The sequence below is a fragment of the Diaporthe batatas genome (assembly GCF_019321695.1).
Source record: "Diaporthe batatas strain CRI 302-4 chromosome Unknown Contig00001, whole genome shotgun sequence".
NCBI lineage: Eukaryota > Fungi > Ascomycota > Sordariomycetes > Diaporthales > Diaporthaceae > Diaporthe > Diaporthe batatas.
The window spans coordinates 3,454,116-3,475,916 of NW_025408548.1; the positions used below are offsets into that span (position 1 = coordinate 3,454,116).

The 21,801-nt window shown below is 53.6% G+C and overlaps 7 protein-coding genes across 7 annotated transcripts; 5 read left to right on the forward strand and 2 right to left on the reverse strand.

The window, feature by feature from the left end:
• Positions 1–1,731: 1,731 nt before the first annotated feature.
• Positions 1,732–2,486, forward strand: KVR01_000826 (uncharacterized protein; the record flags this gene model as incomplete). Its single annotated transcript, XM_044788164.1, has 3 exons — positions 1,732–1,827; positions 1,885–2,086; positions 2,161–2,486. The coding sequence occupies 3 exons, from the start codon at positions 1,732–1,734 to the stop codon at positions 2,484–2,486; spliced, it is 624 nt and encodes a 207-aa protein (XP_044650775.1).
• A 936-nt stretch (positions 2,487–3,422) lies between these two features.
• On the forward strand, positions 3,423–4,867 carry KVR01_000737 (uncharacterized protein; the record flags this gene model as incomplete). Its single annotated transcript, XM_044792252.1, has 6 exons — positions 3,423–3,598; positions 3,660–3,688; positions 3,754–3,852; positions 3,912–4,587; positions 4,635–4,651; positions 4,712–4,867. The coding sequence occupies exons 1-6, from the start codon at positions 3,532–3,534 to the stop codon at positions 4,865–4,867; spliced, it is 1,044 nt and encodes a 347-aa protein (XP_044650686.1). The 5' UTR covers positions 3,423–3,531.
• A 314-nt stretch (positions 4,868–5,181) lies between these two features.
• KVR01_000250 (uncharacterized protein) lies at positions 5,182–5,810 on the forward strand (the record flags this gene model as incomplete). Its single annotated transcript, XM_044792195.1, has 3 exons — positions 5,182–5,271; positions 5,377–5,458; positions 5,551–5,810. 3 exons carry the CDS (start codon positions 5,182–5,184, stop codon positions 5,808–5,810), a joined length of 432 nt encoding a protein of 143 aa, XP_044650199.1.
• A 441-nt stretch (positions 5,811–6,251) lies between these two features.
• KVR01_000668 (uncharacterized protein) lies at positions 6,252–7,055 on the forward strand (the record flags this gene model as incomplete). Its single annotated transcript, XM_044783688.1, has 1 exon — positions 6,252–7,055. Exon 1 carries the CDS (start codon positions 6,276–6,278, stop codon positions 7,053–7,055), a length of 780 nt encoding a protein of 259 aa, XP_044650617.1. The 5' UTR covers positions 6,252–6,275.
• A 3,286-nt stretch (positions 7,056–10,341) lies between these two features.
• KVR01_000731 (uncharacterized protein) lies at positions 10,342–11,559 on the reverse strand (the record flags this gene model as incomplete). Its single annotated transcript, XM_044791474.1, has 2 exons — positions 10,342–10,410; positions 10,462–11,559. 2 exons carry the CDS (start codon positions 11,557–11,559, stop codon positions 10,342–10,344), a joined length of 1,167 nt encoding a protein of 388 aa, XP_044650680.1.
• A 1,331-nt stretch (positions 11,560–12,890) lies between these two features.
• On the forward strand, positions 12,891–15,282 carry KVR01_000540 (uncharacterized protein). Its single transcript, XM_044790957.1, has 5 exons — positions 12,891–13,147; positions 13,227–13,550; positions 13,625–13,977; positions 14,086–14,341; positions 14,398–15,282. Exons 1-5 carry the CDS (start codon positions 12,999–13,001, stop codon positions 15,164–15,166), a joined length of 1,851 nt encoding a protein of 616 aa, XP_044650489.1. The 5' UTR covers positions 12,891–12,998; the 3' UTR covers positions 15,167–15,282.
• A 1,614-nt stretch (positions 15,283–16,896) lies between these two features.
• KVR01_001029 (uncharacterized protein) lies at positions 16,897–18,531 on the reverse strand (the record flags this gene model as incomplete). The annotated part of the gene is made up of 1 exon (XM_044786048.1): positions 16,897–18,531. Exon 1 carries the CDS (start codon positions 18,223–18,225, stop codon positions 16,897–16,899), a length of 1,329 nt encoding a protein of 442 aa, XP_044650978.1. The 5' UTR covers positions 18,226–18,531.
• Between the last annotated feature and the right edge of the window lie 3,270 nt (positions 18,532–21,801).

The following is a 21,801-nucleotide window of genomic DNA, read 5'->3' on the forward strand; positions in this document are numbered from 1 at the left end:
ATGCGAAGCAGAAAAGCGGAAGAGCGGCCCCCAACTCGGTGAGGTGACTCAAGGGTTGAAGAACTACGGATAGCCGTTGACAAACCAGCTGCGCAGGAAGGGAGAGCCTACCTAGGTACCTAAGTAGTAGAGCCGACTGCAAAGCTGTTGCGATAGGCCAATCCAAACTAGATTAAGATTGGAACCAATAAATTTACTCTTCGCTTCTCTGCGACGTGAGCGGGAGACGCCCAGTGCATGCACTGGTGTCGACCCACGGATGAAGTAAGCTGGGTTGAAGCGCTGCCTGTCTACCTCAATCAAAACAACGGCATCGGACGAAAAGGGGCATTCAAGTTGTATGTGCGAGGTAGAAAGTCCCACAGCTGAGTAGGGCCCTCGACTTTTAGCCCCGACGTTGAGCCAGAGTAGTTGTTTCAGCAGCTCCCTGTTGCCGATCGTGCTAAGCTTTGCGGCCCTCTTGGAGGCAGCACTTGAGAAACAAGCGCACGGACTGACAGAATGACGGACCATGAAACCCTAGCACTGCTCACCATTAGAGGACTATGAGCAAGATTCAAGTTGTGTCCGATTGTGTCCTCGGAAGAGTGGACTAACCGGCTGTGTCCGATATGTGGGAATCTACCATAGCATGGTCTGACTCGCACAAGGTGGGTTGCGCGAGGGCACGGTATCTTGAAAGACTTGGCTGGGTATGAGCGGGGTCTTTTTGCACAGAGAGCAACTAAACCTTCCCCCATCTGTCACTTGAAAGTATGGATGGGTTGCAACCTGCGAGCAAATGTCAACTTTATGCAAGCTCGTGGCACGAAGAGGACCCACACCCTCAATCAACCTCAGCCAGGTCCAACTTTAGAAATCTCAAATCGCTTCGCAGTGTTCAAGGACCGAGGACAACATCGCTCAAATGAGAGAATGCTCACCTCCTGTAGCGGCCTACGGCCGACGCTATTACTCGGACATCCGGTTCCTCCAATCTATCAAGACGTGCTTTAGTACCAGTTTCATCTTGCCAAGACCTGTCACAATCTCTTGGGGCCATTCTCGTAGCCCACTGGTAAGTGCCAGTACCGAGAGGGAGGGGGGAATTCCCAGGCGCCCGGAATCACTCCCGCAGAAACTGGCTCATAGGCGGCACGGGCAAGGGGTCTCCGTAGTCACATATCCATCTGATGTTGTTGTTGCAATCGCTTCCCTTACAAGGCTTGAGGCTGTGCTCCTCACCACCAGGGCCACACATCGCCAGTCTTGCTACAATTGGCTTTAGCCGCCGGGAGCACCCACCGGTTTGCTGCCCGAATCTCTCAGCCATCCCAAATCGGGGAAGCCTTCCAACCCTCAGCTCACGGCCCAGTTAGTTTTGCGTATCTTGCCCATCACACAAGCTTGGACCATTGACCCCTTTTCACCCTGATCGCCCCAGGACAAGTCAACTAGATATGTCTCGATTCATCCGAGATTGTGATCCACGGCTTATTCGGAACGAGAGTCATGACAGCTCTCACTCAAAAGGAAACGCTGTCGCTCCCCATTGTGTTGCGAGGCTGTCAACTGTTCCACCGCGTTCAAGGTTTCTGCCGTTCGCTATTTTCCACTGCCATCGGGACAATACCACAGCGGCTCGGAAAATTAACTTTAATCCTTTTTATCATCTCTGGCAAAGGTAACAAACTCCGCCCATAATAAGCCTTCCCTTGTGAAGACCCAGATTAGCTGGCCAGCCGGAGAAAGATGCATCGCAGCTTGCTGAGCAGTCTTCTCCTCCTGCCATCTGTTCTTGGAGTTGCGATACGGCAAATTCCTGCGACTTCGGGCACGACCACAGGGGTAAGATCCATTTGAACCCAGACAGCTACAATGCACTATTTTCTGACAATTCCGCAGGCGAAGGGAAACGCGACAGCAGTAGAAAGCAACCCTCGGGGATCATCGTTCAGGGCTACATTCCCAACAGATGGCACGCAGTTCACGCCTACACCAAACGGAAACGTCCGAGGTGTCGTGTTAGCTCAAAGCGGGCGAGATGGAAAAGGCGTGCGATACGATATCATGATTGATAACCTCCCAAATGAGGGTGGTCCCTTCCGTAGGTCAAGGCCTGAAATGACTCTCCAGTCTTAAGGCTACCGAAGAAGGCGAGCAACTAACTCGTCTTAATAGTATATCACATCCACACGGAGCCTGTCCCCCCAGATGGAAACTGCAACGCGACACTCGGTCACCTCGACCCCTTTGAGCGAGGCGAGAGTCCCCCTTGTGACGCAGACCTCCCGATGACGTGCCAGGTTGGAGACCTCGCCGGCAAATACGGAGCCATAACCACATCCCCCTTCGAGGCGTCATACACCGACTCGTTCACGGCAACGGGCGATGGCCAGTCTTTTATCGGAAACCTGAGCGTCGTCGTGCACTTTGCCAACAAGACCCGGATCACCTGCGCCAACTTCCAGCAGATGGGAGCGAACGGGCTGCTGACGTCCTTATGATGAGCTGGATGTTCAAACATGTCTCACCGGATTCGGCATGGACTGCCGTACACGGCCATCCCTTTGACGCCGCCGTATCGCCGGCCACGACAAGCTACATGAGAGCGCACTCAGAGATGCAAGCTGAGGCAGATAATGTTTTGAAGGGTCGCCGCGACAAACAGCCCTGGAGCGTTAAAGAGGGAGAGCACAGGTGCAGATGCGTGTCCAACGGCCGACATTCATCCAGATCATCGGATGTTCCAGTCTATACATTAATTATTCTTTTCTTATTCCTACACAATACCCTTGTTCTTACGTATGAATTAGATAGATGCTCCTCCGAGCCTGACAGCATCTGGCTCGAATACCAAATTTCACCATGCACTGAGCCGCCGAAGTGACACGGAACTGCTGCAGGTCCTCTGTCGACCAAGACAGAACGGGTCAGGGTCGACCACCCAACGATCCTGGTAAGCGGTCTCGCAAAGCTTGCACAACCTTGGAAGCAGCTGGTGGGTACTTGGTTGAGGTTTTGCCCGAACACTTGGACCAGAATCAAACAAACGATGAGTATCTGATCGCAGATTCGGGCAGAGCAGTGTTGCCTAGCTTGCGTCGCAACTTGAAGATACCTGCCGAGTTTTCCAACAGAAAGACTGGACCTCAGCTCGTCTCTTGTGCTATTCCATATGTTGTCGGTGGTTCCCAACCCGTCCATTCCGACGCCGGTGCCGCAGCTCCGGGCCCGAGTGGCGGTCCACGCCGCCCCGCCGGGTTTTCCCTCAGGGGTGACAGCGCTCCGTTGCTGCAGCCCTAATTGGTGGTCAACTCGTTTGTTGGACCCTGGATGTTGGTTGTTGCATGTGATTTTGTAGGCCAAATTTTGTTCAAACCCACGTCGGCTTCGAAGAATTTTGCAACATTAACGAGCCCTTGATTTAACTAGTTATAGGTGAGCTGCCAGTCGCCGACTGAAATAGCGAGTCACGCGGCCTATTTTTACCTCAAAATTTTCTACTGTCTGCCGTTGTGGTCGAGAATCTTGCGTGCTTCGACGACGAGAATGGGTCATATGGAAGATAAGGTGGACGGCGCTTGGCTTATCGCCTTGATTACCCTCCTGGACGCATGTGTGTTGTGTGACTTCTGATAGTTCAGCGCTGCAAACGTGGGCTAATTGCTTTGCTATAGTTAATTCATGCTGGTTCGGATATGACCAAGTGAGTGGTCCATCGACTTGTCGTCCCCTACACTCCAAACAGACAACTAATTATGCGATGTTCAGGGCGTTTTCGCTGGAGTCTTGGTCTCTCCAGACTTCCTAAGACAATTCCCAGAAACACTCGATGCAGATGTCTCTGGGATCACCTCGAGCTGTTTCTTCGTGAGTGGATTGATTGGTCTCGCCCAAGGTGCATGGAGCGCTAGGCTGATACTTTGCAGCTGGGAGCATTCTTTGGAGCCATCGGAGCTTTTGTGCTAGGGGATAGGCTCGGCCGCCGCAGGACGATCGCCCTGGGAGTGCTTTGCAATGTGGTGGGCTCGGTATTACAAGCTCTCTCATGGTATCTACCGCAAATGATTGTTGGTCGTTTGATCAACGGATTTGGGATCGGACTCGTGTCCTCCATGTCTCCGGTATATTTATCGGAGTGCGCACCGTCCCACATACGCGGCATGCTTCTGGCAGTGGGGGCTTGCTGTAACGTGGCTTGTTTCTGCGTTGCGAACTGGATTGCTTTTGGCCTATATCACGACGACTCGGCATTCCAATGGCGGTTCCCCCTTGCTTTTCAGCTAATATTTCTCCTCATAGTCGCTCCGGTACTCTACTTCGTTCCCGAGTCTCCTCGCTGGCTACTTCTTGTTGACCGCGACGAAGAAGCCCTGCATGTGTTATCCAGACTGGCAGGTCACAGCAAGAATATCGGAGATTCAGCGATTACCTCTGAGTTCCAATCTATAAAGGCTGCTATTATTATGGAGAGAGATGACAGAGTTCCATTGAGCGATGTGTTGTGCCACAGAGACAAGTCTCAAAACTTCCGCCGTTTGATTCTTGGTTGCGGTACACAGTTCATGCAACAGTTTAGGCAAGCGCATTTTTGGAACATTCCAAGTCGTCACTTGAGCACTTCTATCAAGCTTGCTAACCAGGATTCACAGCGGAATTAACGCACTGGGTCAGTTTCAGTCTCTTTTTATTAATGCAGATGTACGAATTAGCGTCCAAAGGCTGATAGCATATTGTAGGGTTCTATCTCCCAACGTTGCTGCAGGGAGATGTTGGATACGATCAGCAGATGAGCCGACTTATCACCGCAATAAGCAGCACTGTATACGTTTTCTGCAGCTTTGTATGCCTGTTGATGATTGATCGGTTCGGACGCCGGAAGTAAGTCTGTCTCATTGACCACCTCTCGCAAGATTGCAAACCCTATCTACATATGTACCTAGGTATGCTAACGGCATCAGGATGATGATGTAAGATTTCCCAACCCTGCATTGGCTGCTCAAATACTCATCTTCTTAGGTATTCTCCAATTTTAATGGGATTCTGTCATATTGTGGCTTGCATCTGCCTCGCAGTGGGAGAAAGTGATATTTCCAAGGCTCAGATTGTAAGTGAAGCCATGAAAGGCGAGATTATATTACCAGAGTCTCTTGGTATTACCTTTGATGATATTTCTGACTGGAAACCACGGAAATATAGATGGGGAAAGTGGCAACCGCCATGTTCATACTCTATCATGTTTTCTTCGGCCTAGGATACTCAAGTGTACCCTGGGTCTACAGTGCAGAGGTCAGCTCTCTCGGATGGCGCACGAGAGGGGCAGCAGCAGCAACAGTAAGCAGATGTCGTTTTGAAGTTGTAAAGATCTGGGTAGCTAATTGCGGAACCCTGTAGTCGGTCAACTGGTTAGGCGGGTTCGTCGTCGTCCAATTCACCAAGGTCGGCCTCGATAACTTGCAGTGGCGCTTCTTCCTAAGTGAGTGCAGGATCTGGCTCTCAACTGACACTCTCCTCCAAGTACACTGCGCATTTTTCATTTTGGGCTTGGGCTTGCTGACCTCTCCCCAGTGTTCGGTATTTTCTGCTTCGCCTTCGTTCCTGTGGTATACCTCTTCTACCCAGAAACGGCCAATAGGACTCTGGAAGACATGGACCAGATATTCATACACAACCCGTCAGCTTTCGTCTTTACAGACAGAGCTGCGACGCAATCAGAGCGACCAGATGTACTCATTGAGGCAGAGACGGCGCGAATAGCGCAGATTGCAAACAGGTCGCAAAAGGTTGCATCTGGGAATGAGAAGAATGCCACGGACACAAATGTCTAGAGTCCCAGGTGCCTACAGGAAACATCAACGGCTACGATGGACTTCTCAAATGGGAATACTTGGTCAAGATTGTCATCGGAACACGTTCATGATGCATTTTCATCTTGGGGCTTGGGGATGAGACATATATCTGGGAGTCGAGATCGGAAATACAAGTGTCCAAATTAAACTGGAGCCCATCCTCCTGAGAACGACTCAGTTAACACCAGTCGGCTCACGCGAGCATCAGATGGGAATATTAGTTGTCATTCCTGCCCACACACGGATATCAAACGCACTAAAGAGCGTTGGTTTTGATTAGCTGCGAGTCCTGTTTGTGCTACGCCGCATTGGCGCCTCTAGTGCTGACTGGCCCACAGTGGTTTCCTGAAGTCTCAGATATAATCGGAACGCCCAACGGCTGCATTGTGAGAATTCCACTCTATACTTCCTTCACGAACAGTCCACCTGAGCACATTGGCCAAAATGGGCAACCAACCCTCTGTCCCAGCACCTGGAACCAAACTACAGGTCATTGGCGCCGGCCTCCCCCGCACCGGAACTGCCTCGTTCAGCGAAGCGCTGCGCATTCTCCTTGATGCTCCAGTGTACCATGGAGGCACACAGTGTACCATGGGAGAGCCCATCGAGATGCTCTCTTGGATCAAAGTGCTCAGGCTTTTCCCATTCAGAGACGAAGCCGACAGGACAGCGGCCCTTCCCTTGATCCGCCAGCGGCTGGATGGCTACGCCGCCACGACGGACGCACCAGGAGCCGGGCTGATCCCAGAGCTCCTCGAGCTGTACCCTGACGCAAAAGTCATCTGCACCGTGCGCGAGCCGGATGCTTGGGTCGATAGCATGGCAGGCGTGGCTTCCGCCTCTACCAAGTGGTTCTTGCGCGGTGTCCTGCTGCCACTGCCCACGATGAGACACTTTATCGACTACATCAACGGACTTCGAGAAATGTGGCTTCATCTCTACGGGGAGACTGAGCCACCTACGAGGATGACCTATGATCGTCACATGGAGTGGTTAAAGGAGACGGTGCCAGAGGACAAGCTGGTATTCTTCGCCGTCAAGGATGGCTGGGAGCCTCTCTGTAAGGCATTGGGCAAAGACGTACCGGATGTGCCATTTCCGAGGATCAATGACAGCGAAGCCATCGAAAGGTTTGCAGCAAAGACGACTATGAGAGGATTGCTTAGGTGGTCCATCCTTCTGGTTGCAATTAGTGTTGGGGTCGCATTTTACAGGGCGAAATGATATACTATTTGCGTCACTTTCGCAAGCGCAAGAATCCGAGTTCGAAACAACCGCTCTGGCTATATATATTTCTGCTGCTCAAGTGTCGTTGCTGCCGAGCCGGATTATCGACGATAGAACGACCAGAGCACTATGATATCGAGGAAGGGAGGGTGGGACGGAGCTTGTCTAGGGTTAGGGCCCCAGTCCGCCTCTCCCGGTCCTCTCCCACGTCATGCACTCCAAGGTTCTCCCGTCACCATCTAAACATTACGGCTTCCTCAAATTTGAGGGTCGGTGAGAGTCGTGAGAGAATAGTGCTGCGACATCCACCTCTTTGAATTGTTTCCCTTGACCGGTATTCTCAGGTCCAATCAACACTTGCTTCATAATCACAGTTTGTGCTACATTAGCCCTTTTTGTTCACTGGTAGTAGCATAACGAACTTGGCATCCTTCTTCTACCGAGCGTTCCCATCTCCGTTTTCAAAGCTGCATTGTGTCATAAAACTAGCATGTTCGACCTAGAATAATCGCAGACATTCAAGACAGTGCTGAACTAGTTCCATTGGTTGTCTGCCACATCGACTCCTTTCCACCAACCCAGATGCGAGAGCGGCCCGAAGATGCGAATATTGAATTCGGCTTTGGCCTCTCGCATACCGAGGCCGCGCCTTGACTCCTGTTTCGCCGAGTTCTCAAGGACAGCGTGCTCCAGAATTTTTCTGCCAGAGTCGAGAGGAAGACGATTTGCGCATGCATCAGTCTCAATACCACTGGCAATTCGCGAACCCAGTCAGACTACAGATGTTGAACCGAATAAAGCGATCGTATCCCCAAAACGCCTCCCACCACCCTCACCGGAACAACAAGTCGCTATCAATACTCTGCTGCACACGCATGACAATATCATCATTGATGCGATGGCCGGGTCGGGGAAAACAACTACGATTCTTCATCTGGCGCAGTGCTCTCCAGATACGAACTTCCTGGTCCTTGTCTACAACCGTCGGCTTATGTTAGAAACTGAGGACAGAGTACTGGGCTTAGGGCTGCGGAATGTCACCGTGTTAAATTACCACGCCCTTGGCACCAGATACTACACCTCCGAGTGCGCGACTGACCAGGGCCTCAAGCGTGTCGTTGAGGAGGACATGTCTGTTTATGAAGGTCTGAGCTTACCCGACTTTTCAGTACTGGTCATGGATGAGCAGCAAGACATGACCCCAATCCTTAAGCGTTTTGTCGACAAGGTTATCCGCGACAAGAACTTCGGCGGGCCTGGCCGAGTGCCGGTTCGTCGGGCAGACCAATTGAGAGTGGTTGTACTTGGTGATAAGAGGCAGGAAGTTTACTCTTTCAACAATGCCGACTCTCGTTTCCTCACCATGGCTGGCCGTCCTGAGGTGTTCGGATATCTTAATAAGAACCCCTGGACTGCCGCCGACCAGACAACTTCCAACAGAGTTACTCAGCAGAATGTCGACTTCATAAACCAGCAGATGCTGAAGCAGCCACTCGGAATGGCTATGCGTGCCGTCAGAAAGCAGAATCAGGACGGCGTCCTCTATCCGAGACCGCGCTATGTAATATGCGACCCTTATAAAGATATTCTGACTGAGGTCTTGCGGCTTTTAGATACGTGCGGGCTCTCCCCAACCGAAATAATAGTCCTAGCTCCGTCAGTTCGAGAGTCTTCGCCGGCTGTGTTCCTGGCCAACGACCTTGCTTTGAGGGGCATACCGGTGTTCAGATCAGATTCAGATGTCTCTGATATCGCCCCAGAAGTCGCTCACGGGAAGGTCTTGGTCTGTACCTACCACCAGGCCAAAGGAATCGAACGCAGGGCGTCCATAGTGCTGGGCTTTGATCAGGGATACCACACTTGGTTTGCTAAGACAGCAATCCCTCCGACGGCAGTCAGCAATCCGCAATATGTTGCTGCCACTCGTGCGCTAGAGCACCTGATTCTCATCCACGATTCGAGCAGAGAACCACTTCCATTTGTCGAACTGGACAAAGTCGACCACTCTTGCGAGCTGATTAAAGTGCGTCCCATCCAAGTGGAACCACCAGCGCCGAAACGGCGCATACCAGCCTTCAGCGTTACTGCACTCTGCAGAAACCTTTCAGAGACGTTGATCACTAGTTGCCTGCAGAGGCTCGACTTCAGACTACTGGCTGCACCCGCCTATGGTGTCCAACCGCCTCCTACTGAGATTTTGGACCGATCCGGGCTCCTCGAGGGAGTGTCGAGCATCACAGGTACTGCAGCACCCGCTGTTTTCCAGTGGCGGAAAAGGAAGCAAATCAGCCTCATCTCCGGCCCATCCAAGCTGTTACACCCGCCCAAGCGGCAGCCAAGGCGGAGAAATCCGCTGCGAGAACTTCCAGAAGAATTGTATCACAGACTCGCGCTCGTCGAGAATGCATATGAAAATGGGGTCCTCAGCACAGCTGACATCTTATACCTCGCCACTTTTGAAATGGCCGCCAAGGACAAAGATATCACCAAGCTCTTGGCCATCCCGTTGGACCAGTACGACTGGCTGTCGGAGGCCCACTGCAAAGACATCCACTACACTCTGAATAGTATCCCCGCGCCAGCAAAGATCTCGGGACGAGGTATAACCTTTGAGCTCATGAAGTACAGAAAGTTTCTCGGAATCACACATGGCGGTGGACAAGCAGGCTCAGGGAAGAAGAGAGGGGTGATCGTCACAGGGGCGATGGACATTTGCCGGCCCCAAGGCCCCAGCAAGGCGGTCTGGGAGGTCAAGTACACTGAGTCACTGCAACCGGAGCACTTGCTACAGACTGCCTTGTACATGCTGCTTCTCAATGAGCCCGCGTCCGGATTCTTGGTGTCTGCGCGTACGGGGCAGACGGTTCAGGTCTTGCCGAGGACCACAGGATCGCTCATGGAGATCCTGCAGCTTCTTGTAGATGCAAAGTCTGGAGGGGAGCAGACAAGGCTGTTGAACACGTACTCAGACGAGGAGTTCCTGGTCGAGTGCGCCAGGGACTTCGAGGGGCAGGTGGATAGGTGTGCCCTGCCGAAATGGTTTGCGATGAGGCCTACTGGGTCCAAATTCAAGAATAGAACAAGACCGGAGGGTAAACGTTGACAAGAATGGGTTCTTTTCTTTTTCATCGGGAAACATACCCCAGAACTTTTAGACCAGACAAGCCTTTCCTGTATCCTGACCACCTGGGCAGTCATAGGAGTGATCAGACATGCCGGACGGCGTGCCCTCTCCAGGGGAGCCCCAGCCCTCCCAAACAGGCACGCCACAACATAAATTGGCTTACAGCGCAATGTATTCCCCGCGGGCAGCAAGATCCAGAAGATCCCCCAAACTAACAGGACTCTGCACCTTTTAATTCTTGTCAGCCGTGGAGCTGTCATGGATTGCCGCATCCTGCACCTCTTCATTCTCCTTCCCCGTGGTATTGCCGCGGGTGGCCGCGTGCTGCATAACCTCATCCTCATCATCTATTACAATAACAGGCACTTCGTGCTGATGCCCCGTGGTCCTCCTCAAGATCCTGGCACTTCGTCGAGAGCCGGGAAAAGGTGTCGGCTCCCGAACGCGCATGATCGTCCCAGCCAACCTTGCACTTCGTCGAACATCGGGAGGATTGATGGCACTCAGGGCGCGCAGATTATCCTCTGTCAATTTGGGGCGACCTGCGGCCTCACGCTCCTTCCCAGCCCTCGCAAGTCTGCTGAGGTACTTCTTCCCTCGCAACACACTGACGCCGTCCCCATACATTCGTTTCAGCTCGGGGGTGGTTGCGCGCTGCATCGAGCGGATGTGCGCCTGGACGGCCGGGTCGGCCTTGAGCAGGTTGACCTCGTAGTAGAATTCCGCCAGGGTTCGATTATCGTGGGCCCGGTGGCAGACGTCGTGGCAGGGGCGGCAGAGGAGGGCGAGTGAGTTCTTTTGGGCCGGGGTGTATCTACCCGGGTACTTCTTGGTCATCTCTTGTGGGTAGAGGTGGTGCTTTGTGATCAGGCAGCCAGGGCCCCAGCGGACGACGCGGTTGCAGAGCTCGCAAACGTCCCGGCGCACAGGAACGCGCGCGGCAGCACGCGTAGCAACCTTTGGAAGTGCTCGAGGAGGGGCTCGCAAGCGACGGCGCGGGTGTGTCGGGGCTGCGATGGGAGGGCGATCGACCAGTGTGTACCGGTTGCGCGAAGGCAGGTTGAGAATTGTGAAGTTCTGGACTGAGCGGTCCTGCGATTCGGCATCGGCATCATGGTCATCGTCCGAGTCGGAGGGGAGATTTGTCAAGTCGATGACATCGGGCATATCCTCCCATTCCCACTCGCCATCGCCATCGCCCTCTCCCTCGCCACCGTCCTCGTCGGCGCTAGTCCCTGTCAGATCAATGATCTCTACCACATTCATGGCTTGGGAACGTTGAATGATGGGCTGGGCTGCTGGACGCAGCGGAGGCGGCGAGGGAAGCGGGGGCAGCTGAAGCTGCGGTGGCACAGGATTCTGGGGTGGCTCTGGCATCTGCGACGTCTGTGGCTCAGACACATGGATGAATGGAGGGCCTGGGCCAGACTCCATGGCGTGCTTTGGAGACTGATCAGCTCGAGGCACGAATGACACGACAGTGTGCAGGGGAGAACTTGCGTGGGCAGCCTGAGAGCGGCAAGGTAAGTTGGTGGGTAAACAGGAGCTCATGCCTTCATTCTGTTGATAAACAAATGGAAAGTGCGACAAAACGGCAGCCTTGGAGGGCCGGGGAGGCTGATTGCTTTGCTTGGTGGATAGAAGCGCGCCTCCGATTTGCCTCAGCCCGTCAAAGGTACTTAAGTACCTACTTAAGGCATTCAGGTATTCAGGTACAGCCACTCACTGAAATTACCCACAAACAGCAGGGTTGCTCAAACGCAGACCGATGGCAGAAACAACCTTGGAAGCGGCATGAATCTCTGTGATCCCAAGTTTGACTTCACTGACTGCCCTCGCTGCGACCGTTTCTGCTTCCAACATCCCCTCGGCAACGGACTGCAGGCTCAGGCCCAAAGCGTGGGCTGGCCGCCGTGGAATTCAGACAAGCCAGTGTGGCGTGGCATTGAAGAGGGCTGTTCGAGAAAACCCAACAGTTATTGGATGAATGCAATCCCTCTTCCAGACAGCTGGACTTCAACAACATTAGTGTCGAGTCATATCACTTCGGATACGCCTCGATATCGGACGGTCAGCTTCGTGTCTTGTGTCTTGGTCCAGCTCGCCATCTTCTCCATTCGGGAGCCTCTCCATCCAAAGGGCCTCTGTGCCAGTATTGGACAAGCCTGTGTAAAATTGAGGAGCTAGTCCTATGGCCTGCAAAGCAATGAGCACTTAAGCAGGTAACGTTAAATGGTCCTACAAATGCGCTAGGCTACCTGGATGGTTACTGCAAAGAGTCTACCTGGATAATGTTTTGAGAAGCTTATGTAGCGTGTTTCGTCACAGGAATGGCTGCTATACCGTAAGCTCTTTTCCCCTACGACAGGACATTGGACTCTGCATTTCTTGTCATTTGCGAGACAGGTGATGAGAAAGACCCCATGTCCGACTTTAGCAGGACGAAAAAAACAAGAACAAATATACACTGGTATCTTTTCAAGCCCTCCAAAGGTTCTGCTGGCCTTATAGCGGCCTTCGTATCATTGACGACTCTCACTTGTGCTGATGGGATTAGGCTGACTTAGACTTGTAGCTTTGGGTAAGAAACACCAAGAAGTCGCAGCATTCCTCCGATGTTAGATGCACAGCTTACTTGAGAGCAAGAGCGAGCAGGGATGTTGATCCACCTCACCTTAGCGCCTGTACCACCTGGGCACCTTCAACGCCGCAGATAAGCAGCCTCAGGTACTTTCTATCTCCCCTCTTGCACGACCGCTCATCGTCATCAGACATGACCCAATACTGATCAGACTTTATTCACAAATATCTTAACCATGTGGGATATCCGTGCTCTAGCTGCTGCGGGCGTGCTGGCGCGCATCGCAATGGCGGCCGACTTCGACTGGACCACCATCGAGCCTTCGGAACAGCTAATGTACCATCCATGCTACGATGGGTACCAATGCGCGAGGCTCTCCGTCCCGTATGACCGACCCCCAAGTCCTTGAATCCCCACATCACATACTGTGTATGCTCCTGTCTTAACAATAGATCATTCGCAGCCTGGACTGGCAGGATGCCAACAACACCAAGACGATCGCCATCGCCATCACCACTCTTCCCGCCACCGTCCCCAGACATGACCCGTCATTTGGCGGCACCATCATCTTGAACCCTGGAGGGCCTGGGGGCTCTGGTGTGGGCTTCGTCCAGAGCTTTGGGCATCTGCTTCAAGCTATGACCGAGGGCAAGAAACATTATGAACTCCTAGGCTTCGATCCTCGTGGTGTAGCCTACACGACTCCGAGAGCTGACTGCTTCGGCGGAAGTCACATGTTTGCAAGGGATTCGAAGATCCTACAGTCGAGGGGGATTGGTGCACTTGAGTAAGAATTCTTACATGTGAAAAGAGTGGCGCTTATGTCGTGTTCCACTGATCCCAACAATTCTGCTCCCACAGCTCAAGTGACAGTGCTCTGAGACGCGCCTTGGCTCTGAACTCGGCTTTCGGAAGCCTCTGCGAGACCAAGGATGCAGAAGACGACATTCTTGCGCACGTATCGACGGCAGCCGTTGCACGGGACATCATTGAGATTACCGATCGGGCGGATGAGCTTCGACGTGCGGAGCGGACCTTGTCCCCACTCGCAGCCCAGCACCCTCTGGGTGACGGCAACGAGGACTCCCACGACAAGCCTGCCCGTGTCTTGTACTGGGGCTTCAGCTATGGTACCGTCCTCGGCAATACTCTTGCGTCTATGTTTCCAGGACGTATGGGCAGGGTAGTGCTAGATGGAGTTGACGACGTTTTTGGTGAGCATCACTTTGTGCCTGTATTCCCCGTGCTATATAATTTAGACTGTTCTAGAAAGGACCACTGCGGTACTTTGGGATCCGCAGCAGGACTAACGTCACCATTAGACTATCACAAAGGTGATTGGCTGACCAATCTCCGCGACACTGAAAAGATTGTGGATTACTTTTATGATACGTGTTTCGACGGCGCAGAGAACTGTCCACTCTGGAATAAAAGTGACAAGTCGGCCAAGGATATCAGAGCTCGCATCGACAAGCTGGTCTCAGATGCCGACGATAACCCCATCAGCTTTGTTCAGAATGATGGCTCATCGAACCTGAGAGTAATGACGGGCACTGACATTCGACAAGCATTTTTCCGGTGAGCAACCTTCATAATTCTTTTTCTGTCGGTCGAGGAGATTCTAACTGGCAAAGACCCTTGTATCGCCCAGTTCCAGCCGGCTTCGAGTCTCTCGCCACCGTTCTGGCCGAGACGCTCAGGGGCAACTATTTCTTGATCGCCCAGGAGATCGCCCTACCCGTTCTTCAAGATGCTTGTAGCATCGATAACTCTACAAAACCCGGGCCAGATGATGCACAAGTCGCTATCCTTTGCAGTGACGCTGACTACGCTGATCCGGACGGGCCTCATCGCGGCGGCGAGAAGCAAGGCCTCGAGTATTGGAAGCACCATGTTGAGACGGTCATGAACCAGTCATCAACATTCGGTCCATTCTGGTCGACCGTGCCCTCATCCTGTTCTGGATGGCGCATCCGCCCCAAGTGGCGCTTTGCCGGTCCCTGGGGCACACCTCCGGCCGATCCTGAGCTGAAGGAAGGGCTGCCCGCTGCCCCGATCCTGTTCACTTCTTCCAGACTGGACCCAGTGACGCCGCTACACGCCGCCTACAAGATGTCAAAGGACCATGCAGGCTCAGCAGTGTTGATCCATGAGACAGTCGGGCACTGCGCCGCGGCCACGGGTTGGAGCGAGTGTTTCAATGAGCATATCAGGGCATACTTCGATGACGGAATCGTCCCTTCGAATGGGACTGTTTGCGACACCACATGCAAGCCGTTTTCAAAGAATGGGTACTGCCAGCCTCCGGCTGAAGTCGTGGCTGCTGCTGGGGATGCCCATGTCTTTGGTCTTGCGCCTGACCGTCGGTCGGGATGGTATTTCAGACCTCTCGGCCTCAACTAATGGATGAGTAGAAACTGGGATCTTAGAAGAGCACATAAGAAAGTTTTGTTTCTTAACCTCGCATTCTCTTAACACTGTATGAAGGCGTCGTGAATGACTTCGGACGTATACGAAATAAGAACAAAAAGGTAGTTCTCCCAGTCAAAAATCATATTTTCTGCAGCGAATATGTTCAATCCAGAAGGCCTGGTATCTGCTGATACTTGATATGCGCCGTAACGTTACCAAGTGCCCAGGTGTTCGAAGCCGAAGAACTGCAGTGGTGTCGCCCCGGAAAGTAACGAGCAGCCTCGGATTCCACAAGCCCAATATTTGGGTCGCACAAGATAGATGAGATCCGAAGACCCGTCAGCACTATTGTGAACCATGAGAGAAAGTCCTGTGCTCGTCACGCCGTTTGAGTACGGCTAAGAACCGTCCAACGAAATAGAAACTTTGCAACTCTCAATGTGACACGGCAGAAATGCCTGTTCATTGCTCTGGAAGAAGACGTCCGGCCTCACGTCACCCATTTGAATGGCTCTAAGAATTATGCGCCCACTTGTGAATCATTTCGTGCGCACTCTGCCTACCCAGTTAGTCAGCCTCGACAGCCAAGCGACATCTGGGCAGGATTACACATGCCCAAGGGTAAGAACTCCCGACCACCTTGTCAATCGCAAAAGCCGTAAGCTAGAATAACGATAGATCTGAGACTTTTTGAGACGCCAACAAGGATGGGATCATCTTCCGCCTGTAAAGAACTAGTTCGCAGCCGCAATGGCCCGCGTGGGCTTAAGCTTGTCTTCTTTGTTTGCTATGAAGCAGCTGAATATTATGGGTGCCCACCTGCCGCTTCATCTTGTCTCAGAGTCCAGAGCTTCTAAAGGTGCTGCATTTTGAGGACGTTGGTACAAATTCCATTCCATTTAGACAGCACGAGGAGACTGACTGATAGAGTTCTGCGTGGCCCTCTTTCGGCTTTTCCTGTTGGCATTCTTTAGCTGACAAGCTACCCGCCTCAAGAAACACGTCCACGCCAGTCCGGCACCTGGGTAGCGCGATGAACAGAAGCCACCGTAATCTTCGAGACCATACGTGGAACGCATCCATCGGGATCCATTTTAGACGGCATCCTCAACAGCCGAATGGCCCGTCACACCGGAATCCCAGTGCCGACGCGAGAGAGCCTTTTCCAAGTGCGCCGATATCGCGATGCTTCTTCAAGTTACGACACCACTTGATCTTCTGGGCCGTGATTCTATCTTTTGTCCTCTTATATTTACATATTGGACACCGGATCAGCTTCGAACCGGTAGCTTTATACAATTCTCGCTTGTATTGGCGCAGTCTCGGTGCGGACATCTCGATAGCCCTCACGAGGTTAGCTCTGTGGTTACACAGCATATGCGAAATGTTCCAGGTATGATGACACAGTGGAGAAACCGTGGAACTCATGCACAGAATGGTAGGGTCTTTATCAATCTCTTTGCTATCAAAGTGATAACTTTCTAAATTTTCCTGCCCACTTTGGCCACGACGAAGTTCTTCGTAATAACAAGTCCCATTCCCAAACGGAAAGGCCAATATACTGGGTCACGGGCCATTGAACCTCCCTAGCAAAATCAAAACGAAAAGAGAAATATTACACGTGGACTGCTAACAAGAGAATATCTCTAGTGCCAGCTCGAGGTCTTTGAAACCTGATCACCCAAGACATCGTCCATGCCAACGCTCATCGCAAAATCCCATCACTCATCGTGATTCTTCATGCTGACGGAGACAAAAGAACTCGTCGTTGTCCCATAGGATTCAGTCCCGTCGGAATATGAGTGATCAAATTCCATTGGCGTTGGCATCAGGTCGCAGATTGCATCTTCAACCAGGCTTGCGACATCACCAGCGCACCCAAAAGAAAGACTCCACCCGGCTCCTCCTTGTCCGTATGAGTGCACAATCCTGCTCGGCCTGTCGGTGCCAGGTATGTTTCGAAGCTCCCTCTCGACTCGAACATTCCTCTGCCTGAAAGGCCGGAGCCCCTGGGCCAGGGGGTACATGGAGTCGAGGCGGGCGTTCTTGAGGCCAGGGAGGAAGGCCTCGCAGCGCTCGCGCATGCGCTTCACGACGGGCGAGTCGAGGGTCAGGTCGAGGGTGGACTCGTGCGGCTGGGCGATGCCGCCGATGAGGAGGATGTTGTCGTTGCGAGGCACCAGGAACACGATCTCGTTGGAGTCGTGTATCGCATCAGCAGTTATGGTCAGGGCGGCCTCAACCTTGGGGAAGTTCTTGCCGTCGTTTATGACCCGGATCAGGGCACCACGGATCGGGTAACATGTCGCGTCGCCGGCGATTTCCGTGCCTGCGAGGCCGGTTGCGTTAACGATGGCGTCAACGCCGAAGCGCTCGCGGAGGATGTCTTCTTGGTGGAGCAGGTCTCCGGTGATTGTCTCGGTCACGGTGGTGGCTCCCTTCCCGTGGACCAGACTCATCAGCCACATCATGGCCTGGTCTGTGTCAATGATGGGGGCCAGCAACTCATAGGCATCGACAGCACCGTAGCTTGGGTTTACGTGTCGCTGCTCCATCAACTTGCTGTCCTGTCGGAATCCCTTGACGCCACTGGAGATGATCTCAGCCATCTTGGAGAACTGTGCAGGATCCTTCTCGATTGGTGCTGGGAAGAAGAAATCCGAGGGCATCATCCTCACCCCGGAGGCACGACTCAGCTCGGGCAGAGAGGCGATGGCATCCCAGGCATGATACGCCGTCATGCACCAGCGCTTGGAATTGGAAAGAGAGATGCGGTCGGTGTGGGCTCCACAGACGGCAGGAGGGTACTCCCAGAGGGCACCCGCGATCTGTGCTGTGAGTCGGTTGCTTGGGGTGAAGTTGGCCCAGTCCTTGGACACGATGGTGACCTTGTACCCCTTATCCAGAAGGACCCAGGCGGTCACGAGGCCCGTTACCCCTGCACCGACGATGAGGACGTGGGGAGAAGCTGCTGACGACTGTATGAGGCGTCCGGGGTAGGGCGTCAGATCCCTCCACATGACGAGAGACGGAACGTTGTGTGAGACCATCTTGTGTTTGCGCGGTTCTGCGTTGTCCTGCGTGGTTCAGGAAAGCAGAGTTGAAAGAAAGGTACTCAAAGGTAACTGGTAACTATTACTGGCGACGGACGATATGAATCACTGTGACCGAGAGCCGTCTGTGGGATCGGAAGGGACGCAGTGGCACCTGCCGTCAACTGGTCTATGTCTAGAGAGAGTAAGGGAATACGATGGCATGGTGCGTTGTTCAGCTTGAATAGACACCGGCACCACGTCCGCTATATACTCCAGGACACACTGTGGCACACCACATCACACCCATCCACACACGCACACACCCAGCCAGCCAGCCAGCCAGCCAGCCACCATGCGTCTCTCCCTGGAGGGGTTCATGCCGTTGTTCAGATCGGGTAAGAAGGTCACTGCGGCACGGACACCAACGCCATGGGCCCATCATATCACACGCACACTCACTGGCAGTGGGCACTCGCACTCACAACCATACTCACAAGCCAACAGCGACTAGACCCGGACCTAGACCTGCGAACGCAGCACGAACCCCACGACTTCTGCCTTCGGCTGACGTGAACGCTTACGAAACCCAAGGTCGGCCCTGCCGGTGTGAGAAAATGAGCCGCATGTCCCGGTGTGGTCCCAGTCCGGGACGACAGTGGTGCTCCGCGACGACAGGGCTTGTTCTCACCGGCAGCAGCGACGGTTCGTGGTGATTGATGGACGGCCCGGCTTAGCCAAGCCCGGAAGTTGTTGGGCTTGCTGACCCTGCAGACAGGGAAAATGCTCCGTGGGGCACGACTTAGCTCGTCGGCCTGGATCTGGACTCGATGGGTTTGGGTCCGTGTAATAGGGCTGAGGCTCCGGGGTTGCACATGTGTGGGGGGCATATCGCACGAGGAAAGCCACTTAGTAAGACGGTTGGGGGCTGCACGGCTCGAGTCAGTAGATGATTCCAGAGGAACAAGGCAGGGACAAGACGTTCTGGTTCTTCTTGACTAATCCGGCGCTGCGTCTTCTGGTTTTCTGACACGTCTTGCTCCCCACCACCCGTGGGCCCGGGCAGCCAGTTCCACAATCACTCATCGGTGAAGGTTATCTGAGGCCCTATGGCCTATAGGGCTGAGCCGAGCGACCCCTCGGATGTAACGGTGGGAAGGATCATGCAGCTCACCGTCGGTCACAGGACCCTTTTCCGGCTGCTCGATATTTCCCACCGGGCTGGAGACTGCAGTAGTATATCAGCAGCTGACGCCACTGGGGCTCCAGAGTGCCCAACGAAAGCGGCGGACTCTCTTCAACCAAGGCTAGAATTGTCCAGTTTCCACTCCTTACTGGACGGCCCTGCGCCCTCGCTTTGATGACGTGCGTCTCAGGAGTGTGCCTACATCCTTTGCCACATCCGTGATTCGGGCTCATCTGCACGCGTTGGCACTTCCTGGTGGCCCGCCCTTCCCCTCCGGCCCTTCGGACTCATCCACGCTTGCCCAGGTGGGCTGTGTGCGCCTTATTGTCGTGTCCATCTAGCCACATTCCAATGCGGATCAGTCCGGCGGTGAGTATGAGGGCAGGATCTGATCCTCGGTCGTTAATGTGCAGGAAACACGCATCACGGGAATCCAGAATGACATCATGAGCCACCCGCACAAATGGTGATGGGAGTCTCGAAGCTGTAGCCTTACCCAAAAGAGAACCAACATCTAGTGATGGATCAATGTGACGGCTTCAGCCACAGCTTGCGACGACGCTTCAGCCGCAAGAGCGGGGTTGAGAAGCCCGCCCAATCACTTGTTGGCACTGAGATGGAGCACTCTTCAATCTTGAGTCGAAAACTATCCATCCAATTTGGAAGTTTCTCTTGCTGACCCAGGCCCGCAGTTGAGCCTCATTTAGGAACCCCAGAAACTCGGTAAATTGTTGGGTTGGCCGTGTCTGTGCAAGGAATGCTGGACACAAGTTTGCAATTGTTCCTTCAAAAAGTGTCAGTCGATGGCCTCAACATCTTTGCAGCAAATATAAGTGGAAATATGTAGAGTGGGTTTTGAGAGTTCATCTTAGCGAAGCGGACGAGTCCTGAAGTTTTCTGATAGTTCGCCTGTGCCAGTAGCGTGATATTCGAACTTAACATATCCGGGGTTCTTCTGCGGAAGTGATAGCATACAATAAAGAAGTTCAGATGTGTTGGACGGGGAGCGAGACCACAGATTATAAAAGTAGCCATGGGTAAATCCCCGAGATTGTCACCTTGCTACCAACTGGAAGGTAGAGGTGGCAACCTATAGAATTTCGTTTTGGTAAGTAGTCAGGAAAGATTGCAAACCTTGGAAGCCATCACTCTACACTGAGGGCGCGATGTAAATTATATTTCACATCGCAGACTCAAAAACCCAAAGTGAGGAGATATTATTTTCTCAACTTACTAACATATGTTTCCGATTTGATCCTGAGCCACCTGTAGACAAACACTTTTATGATTCGGAAAATGCGACTGCCATTCCCCAAGTGTCATCAATTCAGGTGAAACGTAGCTACTAGAGCTATGCAGAGCTGCTCAGGGGGCATACATAGAGGGGAAGTACGAGATAAGCTCCTAGTCCAGGGCCCGAAAGTCTAAATATGGCCCCGTCACACAAACTCTGTACAGCCTAGATTGTCGTCTCAGATGACGAGTCGCACCTTCAACTTATCACCCTTGACAATTTCATCCTCCTGCGCTAGAAGCTCAGGCATGTCCCACGTACAGTTGATGTACCGCCCACTCAGCCACTGGCGCTTTTCCGCCGTCAGGTAGACGATTGTGTCAGCGCTGATCTCGGGAGTATCCACGAAGACTGAGACATGGCATCAGAAATAGTTCACACAAAGACATACACGTGCAACTTGAGGGGAGGAGAGAAATAGACTCACTATCGCTCATGGTCCGAGCAACCTCGCCGTCGGGGCCACCGGCCATATCAGTCAGGACATTGCCCGGGTGCACGCACCACGCGCTCACTCCCTCACGGCCATGCTCCCGGTCCACAAACTCGGCAAGCCTCAGGTTCCCTAGCTTGCTGGACTGGTAGTTGCTGTACCCCTCGTTGAGGAGGTGCGCGCCGACACTGGCGACCGTGACGAACGTCCGCAGGCCCTCTGGCTTCCCCAGCAGCAGCGGCAGGAAGTTCCTGGCCGTGAGGAACTGGCCCCGGAGGTTGACCTCGCAGACCCGCCACCAGTCGTCTGGGTCCGCGTCGATGATGCGCGTGGGGGGCCCGATGATGCCCGCGTTCTGCACCACCACGTCCAGGCTGCCGAACTCGCGCCCCACCGACTCGGCCGCGGATGCCACGCTCTTGGCCGACGACGCGTCCAGCGCAACGCACACGACCCGCGGCTCCTCCCGCCCGGCGTCCCGCGCCGCCGCCCTCAGCTCCTCGGCCACAGGCTCCAGGGAGGTTGTGGCGCGGGCGCCGATGGCGATGAGGGAGGCGCCGCCGCGCGCGAATGACGTGGCGATGGCCTTCCCTATGCCCCTGGACGCGCCGCAGATGTACACGGCTCGGCCTTTGAGGAGGGTCGGATCGAGCTTGCTGGGGTCGATGGCTGGGTACGTGT